This window comes from Pteropus vampyrus, unplaced genomic scaffold, assembly GCF_000151845.1.
Source record: "Pteropus vampyrus isolate Shadow unplaced genomic scaffold, Pvam_2.0 Scaffold502, whole genome shotgun sequence".
In the NCBI taxonomy this organism is placed as follows: domain Eukaryota; kingdom Metazoa; phylum Chordata; class Mammalia; order Chiroptera; family Pteropodidae; genus Pteropus; species Pteropus vampyrus.
Window position 1 is genome coordinate 526,438 of NW_011889283.1, and position 13,498 is coordinate 539,935.

A 13,498-nucleotide genomic window follows, 5' to 3' on the forward strand; every position below is an offset into this window, starting at 1 on the left:
AATATATATATATACAGAATATAAATATATATATATATTATATACAGATTTTAAAAAGAGATAATGCCTATGTACCAGGGAGAAGGAGCGGGGCCACCTCCTGTGTGGGTCAGTGGCGGGGCCGAGGAGGGCAGGGACCACCTCTCAGCACCGACCTCCCCTGACCCTCCTCTTCCCCATCCTCTCGTCCCTGCCCTTTCCCTTGCTGGCCATTCTTGGCTCTAAGAAGGGAACTGTTGTTGAGCCAAAGTTATGCCTGTGAAGACCCTGGAGTCTTGAAGAGGAGTCTCGAGGGGGTATTGCTTAAGGTGCTTCATTCCTTAATCTCCTTTTGATTTGTTGCCAAAATAAAAGAAAATCTTTTCTTCCCTTCCCCATTCTATCCCAAGTGTTCTCTTGGGAACAAGGAAGCATCAAGGGCAGGAGCCCAATCTATACTCTACCTTAAGAGGCCACCCTCTTATACAGACCATAGACTGAAAACCAGGTGAAGACTGTTGTAAGACTAGGAAGGCTGTACTTGTGGGTTTAGGCTCGGTAGCTTCAGGCTCCTGAGGACTTGTGTTCTGAAGTATTCTCCTCGATCACCCCCTGTACCTTTCTCTAACCTGTGTAAGGTGTGGACCCAATAAGGGCTGGGAATTTCTTTCCCACCGCCCCCTAACCCCGGTCTTCTCCCAGGCTGGATCTGGGTGAAGTGTTACTTTTTAGTGCCTAAAGCCCTATTTTTTCTCTGTGCCCTAAGAGCACATTGTTTATTAGCCAGGGTGGACAATTTTTGATCTTGTTAAATACTCTCTTAGTAATTAAAAAGCATGGTCAGGTCTATGGCTCTAATTCCTTCACTTTGAGCTGTCTATTTGATTTCCAGGATGAATCAAGGTGTCATAGAACCTCCAGGGTTTCAAAGAGTGAATGACCTAGCAAAGTAGGATTGTAGCATCCAACCACAGAATGCTGTCTGAATAGTGAGCATCACTATTCGAGCACTCATTTGGCTGCTAGCATCATTTACTCTTCAGTGAAGAACCAACTTTAGTCAAGGGAAACAACTGTCTGAGACACTTTGCACATGGAAGAAGACCTGAGCCCTGGAGGAAATGGATTTGGCAAAGGTGCATACATTTGGGCATGAAAAAGCCAGACGGAGTCTCTCTGCCCCATGGGGGCCATTCCAAATCCTCAGGTTCTCAGACATGGAAGGGGGAGTTTTGGCAGAGGGAGCAAAGCCTTCTCGAGTTCTGGCCCCAGGGAGGTATGAGATCACTAAGGAGTAGAAAGAAGACTTTAGGTTAAGAAAGTGAGTCATCCTGGGCCTTTTGGGGTTGACTCTCGAATCCATACATTTATCTGACTTTGTGGGACCCTTCTGGGCTGGTTGTCCTTCATACACTAACTGCTATTTCTCCATCTAATAACCAAAGGAACCCTGCCAGCCCCAGGTAGTTTGCAGAGATTCTTGATGAGGAAAGGTTAGTATCAGATTAGCAAGGAGAGCTCTTCCAGATTGCTTGTTTTTCTAGTGAGCCCCTTGATGCAGGGGGCAGAAGGAAAGGAAGATTTTATTACCGTTCTAGTCCAAGAGAAGTGCAATTTGTAGTCTTCCCTTGGAATGACCTGAGCATCCCACTTAGGCAATTAAAAGTTTTTGATTTTTCAGTCTATCTGCACATATAGCCTTGTTATTGCCCTTCAGACAGGGTGAGAAGACAGATACATGCCTAAGTCATCCCCCAGGGGAGTAACATGAGAAGGCTTCATTGGATCAGCTAGAATTTATATTCCTCCTCTAGGAAGAGTTGAATGTAATCTTTGTGAAACATGCATGTGCCCACAGGTCACTGGGTCACCACTCACTCTTGTCCAAGACTTTGAATGGGAGACCCTGATGAGGGACAGCACTCATGGGCTCTGAGCCAAAGGAGGAGGAATAGCGCAGACTGCTAGAAACAGCCCTGTTGGAGTAGTCAGAAGTCAAAATTATTCCCAGAACCTTTTGAAAGCAAAAATGGTAAATTCTCTGATTTATTCCATACATATTTATTTATTTCATACATATTTATTTATTTATTTTAATTATGTAGTTTTTAAAGTTCTCATGTTGGTACCCTTGGGATGACTTAAAAAGGGTTCTTTGCTGGAAGTAAAGTGATATAAGTAGAGTTGGATACACAGTTGTTCTGCTTTTGCTTTACTTCTCAGGCCCTTTCCTGGGAGGAATAGGTGACAGGGAAGGAAATACTTAGTATGTTCAAGGAACCCTCATGATTTCTGGGGATTTGAAGCCGAGAAAATATGTGTACACATAAGGAACATCCCTTGACCTGCCTCATTTCTAAGGATTGTGGATCTCTTTTGGGAGCTTTCTGTTCTAACAATTTTCTGATGGTCATACCAGGAGAAAACCAGCATCTCTACTCCCAAACAAAGCTTTTCCTCTTTATTTAGTAATCTGTCAAAGAGAAGGTCACTAACCCTTGTAGATAATTCTGGGAGTGAAACACATAAATAACATTGTAACTCATGGCCAGCTGCCTGGCTTATAGCTGTCTGCAAAGGAGCATCAATACCATCACCTCTCTTATGTTATTATTTCCAGCTAGTGCTTTTTTTTGTTTTTGTTCTTGTAAGAACTTGGATCACATAGGGGTCTTTCCACAAAGGTTCATGTGGTAAAACATTTGAGACCTTGTACTCAATTTCAAAGATTTTGCACAGTTTCTAACCAGGTGAAGAACAGGTATAGGGTCTATACTTCCACTCCAACTTACTGTAGAGGAATTAATAAGATTGGCCTTGGAGAAGCCAGTCCTGTCTGCAACTCTTTCCTTTCCCCCATCTACCCCACCTCCCTGAGATGGGAGAAAACATCCTAGGCCAGCAAGGTCAGCAACTTGAAGCTTTCTGTAAGAGCAATGGGTTGAGAATCAAGAGACCTGGGCCTCAGCCCTAGCTATTGGAAATACACTCCCCCTCTCTGAGCTTAGTATCCTCATTTGCAACAGGATGGGGGATTGGTCAAGACCAAAGGCCCCCACCCCCCGGTATCAGTCTGTGGCCTGTTAGGAACTGGGTCGCACAGCTGCATCCCAGCCCTAGCATCACTGCCTCAGCTCCATCTCAGTTCATCAGGCTTTAGATTCTCATAGGAGCACCAGTCCCTGGTGAAAAAAAGGTTGGGGGCCACTGGTCTAGACTATCTCTGTGGTAGGTTATAGATTTGGCATTTTCTTGGAGGCTACATCAGAGACTGGCAAGGCTGGGCTTTCTTAGACTTGGAAGGTTCCCTTCTGGGCTAGGACAGTGTCTGATTTCCTAGGAAATTCAGGGTAGTGAAACTTTAGTTTTTATGGCCTAGGAGGGTTAGGGAGAAGCAGTGAGAGGGGCCAAAGGAAAAAAACAAAAAGATGGGGTGGCGGGGGTGTGGAGGTGGGAGGGAGAGAGAGAGAGAGAAGAGGGGGAGGAGAGAGATTACGCTTGCTGTATTGCTCGGTATTAACCTAAGATGGCGTTTCTTCCTTCGTTGGCCTAGTCTTAGTTTGGGAAAGGACCTTCCTTTGGGCTTTTTCTAAGCTAAGAGAAAGAGGATAATGGCAAGAAGGGCAACATTTTGGATTGACCCATCTTCCATCCTTAGGCTATGAAGCCTTTCATCTACCCATCCTCCTTCCTCCTTGCTAGAAGAAACAGTAGAGAGAAGGCATTTCCTGGTTCTAGCACTTCTCTTTTGGCTCAAACTTTGTTGGGGTTTAGGTTAAGTGTGAAGCTTTGGCGGAAATCCTTGAGCTGCCTTAGAGCACTGACACTAAGAACCTGAGATTACAAGGAGTGGGGAGGAAGGAGAAACCTCAAGAGGAATGCTTTGATAGAAGTAGATTCTTTTCAGGTCCCCGTCTTCGACCCAAGCTTGGACCATGTCTAGTACATTCACCAGCAGCATCTGTAGGGTGAAATCTTGAGAAAGGACTAGGGGAAGAATCTTTCTGGGCTGTTTGTGGTCTCAGAAAGATTCTTTCTGTGCCATACTGTACTGCTTCTTTAGCTCTGCAGGGCAGCCAAAGCCAGCCCTTCCTCCCTGCCCCACCCCCACCCCCAGGTAAATAATACTCTTCTCTCTTCCCCCAGGTGGCAGGGCTGGGGTCTCCTCCCTACCCTCCTGACTTTACCTGCCCACTCCAGCACAAAACTTAAGAACCTCTCCTCTTAATTCTCTCCTGCTCAACCCCTTGCCTCTAGGCTGTGGGACAATCATCCCATCTACCTACCACTTGACATCCTTGACCCTTATTCCCCAGCCTGCAGCAGGCTAGTCCCACTCTCCTCCACCTCTATGTTTTCTTCCAGAAGATGCGTTTTGGGTCTGAGAGAAGCGTTTTTCTGGAAGGCCGTCTTTTAACGCCTCTGCTTTCCTGATGTGGAGCAGGAATTTGCACATGGTGTAGAGAGCTCCCCTTCCCATCTCTCTGCCCAGCCTTGTTACCTCACTCCTGCTCTGATGATGGCTGAGAGGCCCAACCAGCTCCCCGTTTTGGTGTTCTGTGCAGCAGTCCAGGGGTCTTGGGCATTGTTTTCTGTTGTGACTTGAGGTCCTCAGCAGGCCTGGGAGCCCGGATTGGAGCCTTGGCTGCTGGTGAGAAGCACCTTGCCTGCCAAGAAGAGCTGTTGCCAGATGATCTACTCAACATGTGAAGGCGTAAAGAACATTGTCGTCTCTACCCCATGGCCCTCCTTGCTTCTCTCAACACAATGAGACACTGCAGAAGCAAAATGGTGGCCTCTACTCCAGGCAAGACAGCTGGCTGTGTCTGGGGAGTTGGCACTGGGCTTGAGCACCGCAAGCTGAGACTGCATAGTAAAAGCAACCATTTTTGCCAACAATAATGTGTGGCTCCCTACATCTCCCTATCCTGCACTCTAGGGCCAGACCACTCTCTGCATGGACCAAATCATCTTCCCAAACCCACGGTGCTTTCCCCCCACTCAACCTAGACTCCAAGGTGGGGAGGGATGGGTCAGAGGCCATAGTGGCCCCTGGATAATCCTGACATGGGGTGGAATGGGGTGAGGCAGTGAGAGCAGCCCCTAACACCTGCACTGGGCCATATATGGGAAAGAACACAGGTTGATTGCAGTGGAGTTGTCTGGCCATCTGTATTTGGATCTATAACTGTAATTTGCCTGGCGCTGTGCGCAAGGTTGAAAACTTACTGCTAGTTCCTAGAAACATACAAGGCTTCCTAGCCAAATCTTAATGTAAAGTAGCTAGAGCCATGGAAGTACAGTATGAATTAAAAAAGTATTGAATTACAAATAATAAATGGTGTGTGTGTTTATTGCTTGATTCATCAGTGCTCATTGTCCCACATGTTTTTGGTCTTCCCAGATGTGATCAGGGCAAGTCCTGTGTAGGCACACTCATACACATAGGCACAGTCACCTACCCAACATCTAGGACTTCCTTCCCAGGGTAGGAGGCAGCCTGATAAAATAGAATGAGTAAGAAGTTTTAGAATCAGACCTGAGTAGAATTGCATCATCACTGTTTATCAGTTGCGTGACCTTGGACCCCCATCCATCACTTCAAGTGTGTTATTTAGAGGTAATAGAATGTGTTTGTGTGTGTAGTAGCTGGTACTGTACTAAGGTAATGTGTTATTTCATTATTAATCAGTACTTTTGATGATATAAGAAAATATGATGGACTATGAATCCAGGTGACAGTTTCTTGTTAAACGTTTCCCTTTTGGGGCCTTAGCACTTTCAGAAAGATAGAAACAGCTTTGCTTTATTACCTTATGTTCCATGGACTAGTAAGGAAGAATGGCCCCTCCATTAATTAGGTCATCCTTGCAGTTAGCCCTTTGCCACCTGGTAGGAAATTTATTTGATGTAAGGCAGGTGAGAATACAAGTGACTCTTGTATTCCTTTGTATTTGGGTAGGGAAGAAAAGGGAAAAAGGAGAGACTCTCTCTCACATTTATCATATGTTTAATTCTAGACTACTAAATGTATTTTTTATACTTTGGCTATGTATCCACTGAATGATTGTGAGTTGAGGAATTGATGCAGGCTGGTAGACACACACAGTGCAGACAGTGGTTAGAGACACTTTATTGACATGAACAGAGGGTTTACTGAAAAACACTACATACAGGCATTAGGTTATCGAGATCTTGGGTGGTCAGGAACATTTCTAGTGTTCAGAAAACTATTGGCTGTGGAAAATCAAAAAGCAATATGAAGGTGACAATGTGGTAAAGAGTTCCATCAGTTGCAGAACTGTAAGAGTTTGCTACTTTGTTTGATGGCGTTTTACAAACTCCCAAGCACTCATTCTTCAGTTGCCTCCCCCATCACATCCGCTGCCCAGCAATTGCAGCTCTTGCCAAATGGTGACTCAGAGAGAAAGAGTATTACTGGCTTCGAGGCTTAGCTGATCTGTGATAGAAGTTGAGTCTGATCTAAACTCAGACTTGCTTAAAGTACTTATCTACTGGTCCTATATAAACTCAAGTAAGGGGGAAAACTAAACAGTTATCTACCACACAGTAGAGTTTAGAGATGAAGAAAGTCTTAGATGAGGATATTTTTCAGTCCTTAGACCATGGGACACACTGAGGGCCTAGACTGGTGCTTGACACAGTGGGTGCTGAAATGGAGAATGAATGGAGTAATAAACACACCAAATACTGTTCAGATACATATGCAGTGACTAGATGAATTCACTATGTTAGGAATTTTTCACTTACAAAAAGAGGTGGGAGGAAGGCTTTTATTGTTTATTTTTTCACTTCTATGTGAACTTAGAAAAGGGGAACCAAGATAGAGTATCTGAAATGTGTCTAACTTGCTTCTTCCTGCAAAGATGCAATTACATAGCCTTTTCCCTCTGATTTATGTCAGGTGGGTTCACAAACTATGAGATGGCTGTATTTTCCTTTTTGATCTAATAGTTTTGGGGGAGAGGCTACTGTCTCTTATCTTTTCACTGCTCTACACATATTTCCAACATATTCCTGCTTTTAAAAATTCCTTTCCTGTTAACATGTCTAGTTTGGCATCTAAGGAGAAATCAGAAACTCAGAGAATCAGAAATCTGGGTGTGTGGATGTTTGGGGGTAAAAGAACTAAAGGATAATGCTTTTAAAATTAAACAGACTGAAAATAAAGGTCGGGGTAGGATGGGTACTAACTCTCAAGGTGTTTCCACACAGGAGTTGGGGCTGAGATACAAGACTGACCTAACAGTAAAGGTCAGTAAAGCAAGGTGCTTACAGGGCCAACTGAGTTGAGCAATCAAGTTCATGGCTATTAAGTGATAGGAATGGAGAAATCAGACCCAGCCTACCTTGGCCTTTAGTGAATTGCGTTATTGAGAATCAGTCATGGGAAATATCCAGCACCGAGGCAATAGATGGGGTTCCTAAAGTGATAATAGCCCTTGAGAACATTTCTAAGCCCTTTAATAAAAACAGTGTGCCAGATAAAGCTTTCAGAGCAATGCACATTTAGTCTGGGTCCTTTGCAGGAATATGGGGAGAAATGGAGTGGGTGAGGATTTGATGTAGGCTGGTGATCACAGTACCTTGGAGATTTATAGTCATGATCAAGTCTCCCAGGAAGAAGTTTAATTGCAATTCAGGAGAAATAATGACGTGCAAACCAACTAGAAAGGGAAAACTGAAATGAGATTTAAAGCACATTTCTAGCATCTGCCAAGAAGCAAAGTAGTAGAGGAGCAGTAGAGTGGGATTAGGGGTGAGAAAAGATGTTATCTCAGGATAAGCAAGAGAGGCAAAGATTAGATGAAAGTTAAAAAATGAGAGGAAAGGAAGCAACTATGATTTAAGTGGAAAGCGAACTGGGTTAGGAGACAGAAGACCTGGATTCCAGCTCTCCACTTACCAACTGCATGCATTTAGCGCATGATAAAGCTACTTAGCCTCAGAAAGCCTCAGTTTCTTCATTTATAACATGAGTATTAGTAATATCTGCCTCAAAGGGCTAGTTGTGGAGTAGAAAGAAGATAATTGAAATGAAAATGTTTTGTAAACCATATAGCTCTAATGAAAGTATTAAGGATGAAAAGAGAAGTTACAAAAAGGAAAACATTACTTGTAAATGATAAGAAAAAGTAATGATAGGTACCATTCAGCTTCATTAAAAAACTCAGGAAACATCTCAATTTGGTTTTTTAAAAAGAAAAAAAATGCAGCTATGCATTTAGTCGATGACAAGTTAGATGCATGCTCTACTGGAACTTAGAGGAAAGCAGAGTGGTAATAAGTAGCTTGCTTGTACTATAAGCTCTGTCATCAATCAGCCATGTGACTGGGAAAACCTCACAGTTATCCAGGCCTATTTTCCTAACTACAAAATAAGAAAAATCTGTATACTGCCTCCTATTTCAAAGAGATTATGTGGGAAATTACCAACGAGAAGGGCCTTGAATTTATTGAAAGTATTTTCTTCAATAAAATTGGACTCTTACATATGTTAACAAGGATTTATTTCAAGTACTTTCCCAGGGACGGAAAAGACAAAACTGAGTTTGTCAAATGAGGTTCAAAGCCAATGCAGTATGATCCTTCCCTATAAAATCATTGAGATCTGAGGGACATCTTGTTCATCAAGTCCCAGTCACTTTCATCTCATATTCCAAAAAGCATCTTTCCCCCTCCCCATCACTAGACGGTGAAGGACACCATGCTTGGACCAATCAATTAAAATGAAACGAGATTTTGACTAAAATTTGTTTGATGTTCATCTGCCCTCTCAAAATCTAAAAAAACAAAAAACAAAGAAACAAAACCCTGGACATTATGGATTCACAGGTGAAATATTTGGAAGCCACCTAGCTCATCCCTCCCTATCACTTCACTTATTTGCTCATCATCCATCTCAGACTAATAAGAATGTTTCTTAAATATCTTTCCCAGATGCATTCTTCTGGAGAATGTTTCAGATTCACAAATCCTTTCACTAAGGAAGCTTTAAGTCTACTTAATGTATTTCTGCCTTTTTGGCCAATTTCTAATTACTAGAATCAGCCAGAATTAACCTCAACCAGGCAATCCACCCCAATCTGTGCTTGTGAAAGAGAAATGCCTATAGCCAATCTCAATTTCAAAGTCTTCAAAAACGAAATTATCTATCTTGTGAATTTTAACCTTGACAGCACCTATATCTGAAGTCAGTTGCACCCTAGGCTTATATCTGAAGTCAGTTGCATCCTGTCCGAGTCTCAGTTGCCTCCTATAACATGAGTAATAATTTAATCCACAAAAAGTTGGAGAGGAAGAACTTGGGAATTTCAGTTCCAATGCCCACCAGAAATAACACTTCCTAGCTATCTCAGGGGGTGTGCTTGCTTGGGGGGCAGGGACATACACAACTTACTCCAATAGGATCATGAATATATTGTATGACACTTAAGAGCCATTTAAATTGCTTAGTCCTTCCCTTAGTCTCTTATCTTTGGCTTCTTGAAAGACAGAGACTAACCCATGCCTTAGCAACCTAATAGGATCTAGCCTTGAAGTACCAACCAAGCTCCAGAGAACATTTTAATCCATGCTTAATGAATTTTCTATCACTGGAGAACCTAGATAAGCATGTTTTGCACTGATGATCTAGTCAAGTAGGCCAAGAACTCGGCAAAACTAATTTCAAAAAACCCCACTTCATAACACTTGCTTTGACCCAAACTAATCACTTCTGCTTTTTTCCATTAAGACATCCATTCACTAGCAGCAATTGAGAATAAGCTAGTTCCAGCCAGTAAGAGGCAGAGCACGTGCCACCTTCAGCACTTGTTCAAAGTCATTTAGAGCACAAGGAAGAAGTCCAGTTGGCATGGGAGCTGCTTACTTTGAAAGCTAGGACAGGGCAAGGTTAAGTTCGTGTAGAGATGTTGGCTCCTCTGTTCTGGCAGCCTTATGGTGTGTAGAGGTCTGATGGAGTTAGGAAGTCAGAGGTGAATGGATGTATGATGAATGAATTGAAGGATGGATGCATGAAAGGAAACGATGTGGCCTCTGGGGCACCCGCCTGATGGCCGTTGACATCATTGAACCTGGGATATCCAGTCTCTCAGTGTTCAGGCCACCTACCAATGATAAAACCAATCACTGAGAATTTGCAGCCTAGACAAAGACTCTGACCAAATCCACAATACTTACAAAGGAGAGATGGGGGAATTACTATGCCTTTGTCACTATGAATAAGGAGTTCAAGTTGTCCCAACACTCAGACCAAAGTAATTCACCTTCTGAAAGGCTTGACATCACACAGAGCTTTGTGACTTGGGCATTAACTTAAAGAAGTATCCTGAGAGTGGGGACTTGGGTAGGGTAGAAATTAATCTAAGGGACCAAATTTAAAGTCACTTTGGTTGTGGGTGACAAAGTCACATGTACAAGTTGCCATCCTTATCTACCTTCCACTCCCCTTCCCTGTACATCACCTCATGTCACACCCCTTCTATTCCTCTACTGGCACTGCAGAGTTCTCTTTGTTCTCTGATGGGATGGCAAGGTAGTCAGACCTGTAGAAGGACAAATGTGGGGGGAGAGAATCAGTGCTTTTGTGCCTAGAGGTGGGAACACAAGAACGAGGATATCTACAGAACAGCTCTACGTTTCCTTCCAGCTGTGTTTCCCAAGAGAAAACTAGAATGGCCCTTTCAGTAGACTAGAATAATAGGAGTTTTGTTTTGTTTTTGTTTGTTTGTTTGTTTGTTTGTTTGTTTCCACCAGCAGTAGTCTCATTTATCCACATTGTTCTCAATACTTAGTATTGTTAGATTAAAATGTTGGCCAAACTGATGGGTATGAAATTAGGTTTTATAGGTGCTTTAATTTTCATTTCTTTGATTACTGGTAAAGTTGAGCATCTTTTCATAAGTTTATAGGCTATTTAGGTTTCTACTTCTGTAACATGTTCATTTGCTTTGTTAGTTTTTCTCCCGAGACATTTGTCTTTTTCTCATTGATTTACTGTCTTGAAAAATCTTCTCCTAGTCTATTGTCTCTAAACTTTGCTTTTGGATCCTGATCATGAAAATTTGATGTTTACATATATAGTATAATCCCAATTATCATTATTTTTTTTTTGCTTTGTGCCTTTTGTGTTTGAGAAACCCTCTTTATTCCATAGTAATAATGATACTCTCTTATATTCCCTTAATAGAGCTTTCAATTTTGTATTTTACCTTGTCTTTAAATCCACTCACAATTTTTGGTTAGTATGAGAAATTTAATTTTTTTTTCTATATAGAAGAGGAATTGTCCCCATACCACTTATTGAAGAGTTGATTCTTCCTTCAGTGACTGCACTGCCATCTCTGCCAATATATTTTTTTTTAATGCATGTATTAAAGTATTTGAGGGCTCTCTGTTTTGTTCTCTTCATTGGTGTTGTATGCTTATGTCAGTATCACAAACCCTTTACTCTGATAGCGCCATAAGAAATCTATATATCTGATTGGAAAAGACTACCAATTCACCTCTTCCAAACTTACTATTCTCTCTTTGAATTCTGAAAATTATAGCTAAGAAGGGTTGTTGCTTGTTTAAGGAAAAAAACAATACCAAAGAACAATATGGAACAGAGACCCTGTGTAGCCTGCAAAGCCTAAAATATATACTATCTGGCTGTCCTTTGGTTTAAACTAATTTGGGCCTTTTGGCTTTCCATAAAACTTTTAAGACAGTTTATCTAGTTCCTTGAACAATCCAATACGTATTTTGATTGCAATTTAGTTAAATTTGCAGATTAATTTGGGAGAGAACGGTTATGTTTGTGGCAGGGAAGTTTTATTCTCCATTTAAGTCTTAGGTCTTTCAGTAAAGTTTTGTCATTTTCTCCTTAAAGGTCTTTTACATTTTTATCAAATTTATTCCCACATACTAGACAGTATTTGTTGGTGTTATAATTGGAATTTTTTAAATACTTTAAATATTTAAATGTTTTTCTAAATTTTTGTGGCTGGATATAGATGATTTTTATATTTCTATATTTTGATTTGTATCAACAAACTTGTGAAATGTTCTTATTAGTTCTAATAGTTTGCCTATGGATTCCTTTAGATTTTCTATGCAGGTAATCATAGGGGGTATGAATAATGATAATTTAGTTTATTTCTAATTCTTACTCTTTTTTCTTTGTATTAGTACATGACTGAGGATATACAATATTATATTGAATAGAAGCCGGGAGAGGTAGTATCTTTGACATGTTTCTAATATTATAGACATTTCTAAAGTTGCAACCCACAGATAATATTTGCTGTAGGTTATCTTAGTAGCTGCCATTTATCAGTTTAAAGGTGATTGGTGTTTAGGTTTACATTTATATGTGTATATCTTGCTCAGGACATAGTTGCGCTTCCTGAACCTGAAGGAGTCCTGCCTTTCCATATGTCTGAACATTGTTTCTTCTCAATTTTCTCTATTTTCTTCTAATGGATCTTCTCATTTTTTTGGTCATGTTTCTTTGTGATATTTCATCTTTTTATATCTCTGTTCTTCATTCTGTGTAACTTCCTTACATTTATCTTCTGGTTACCAGTATCCGACGAACCAGTCCATTGAATTTTAGATGTTATTGATTGTATTTTTATTTTTTATTTTTGGGGGCAGGTGAGAAAGAGTGGGGAACTTCTCCTTGCCAATCTACAAGGTCCAGGACTTTACTGAGAAAACCCACAAGCAAAACTCATAAAGCTAATGGCTCCCCAGGCTGCCTACAGTTCTGGTCTCCAACTTCTCCTATCTCCTCCTAACACTAAACTCAAACTGAGCAACTACTATGTGCTGTCACTGTGAAGAGACAGATCAGCAAGACCCCAGCTCACTGATTTTGGATATAAGTAAAGAATTTGGATATAAGTAAAGTTTTTTGTTTGTTTGTTTGTTTTTAAAGGGGTCAGTCCCCTGAGGTCATTCAAGCAAAACGAGTGCATTTTTTTTTTTTAATGCTGGGATTTCCAGGCAGCTTGGTGAGAACAGTTGGAGAAGTAGAAAGTTTAGAAGGGGATCCATGGCTGGGTGTGATTTAGAGAGGGCAGAGAATGGCTAGGTCTGACTGGTTTCATGTGCTAATGACTGGTTTCATGTGCTAATGACTGGTTTCATGTGCTAATGAGTCACTGCATAATCAATGCTGTCTAGGAAAAGCTATCTCTTTAAATCTCCTGGAGGGGGCCAGATAGAGCCACAAGAACTTTAACCTGTCTCTTTAAATCTCCTGGAAGTGGACTCTGCCCCAACACACAGTGACCTTGGCAATGTCACTGACCTCATTTGACTCCTCTTCCCCTCCCCCTCCTCCTTTTGCCAGCATTTGATATTGTCACTATTTTTTAAATTTTTAGATATTTATTTTTATTCCCATCCCTCACCTCTTCCTTGACAACCATCAACTTGTTCTTTATATCTATAGCTCTGTTTCTATTTTGTTCATTCATTTCGTTTTGTTTAGAGTCTATATATAAAT

The 13,498-nt window shown here is 41.3% G+C and overlaps 1 protein-coding gene across 1 annotated transcript in view; it reads right to left on the minus strand.

The window, feature by feature from the left end:
* Positions 1-10,483: 10,483 nt before the first annotated feature.
* The window catches only part of SCN3B (sodium voltage-gated channel beta subunit 3), a 22,367-nt gene continuing 19,352 nt past the window's right edge, over positions 10,484-13,498 (minus strand). The window contains exon 5 of the mRNA XM_011383001.1: positions 10,484-10,547. Within this exon, the coding sequence (XP_011381303.1) occupies positions 10,484-10,547 (64 nt within the window). The remainder of the gene's footprint in view (positions 10,548-13,498) is intronic.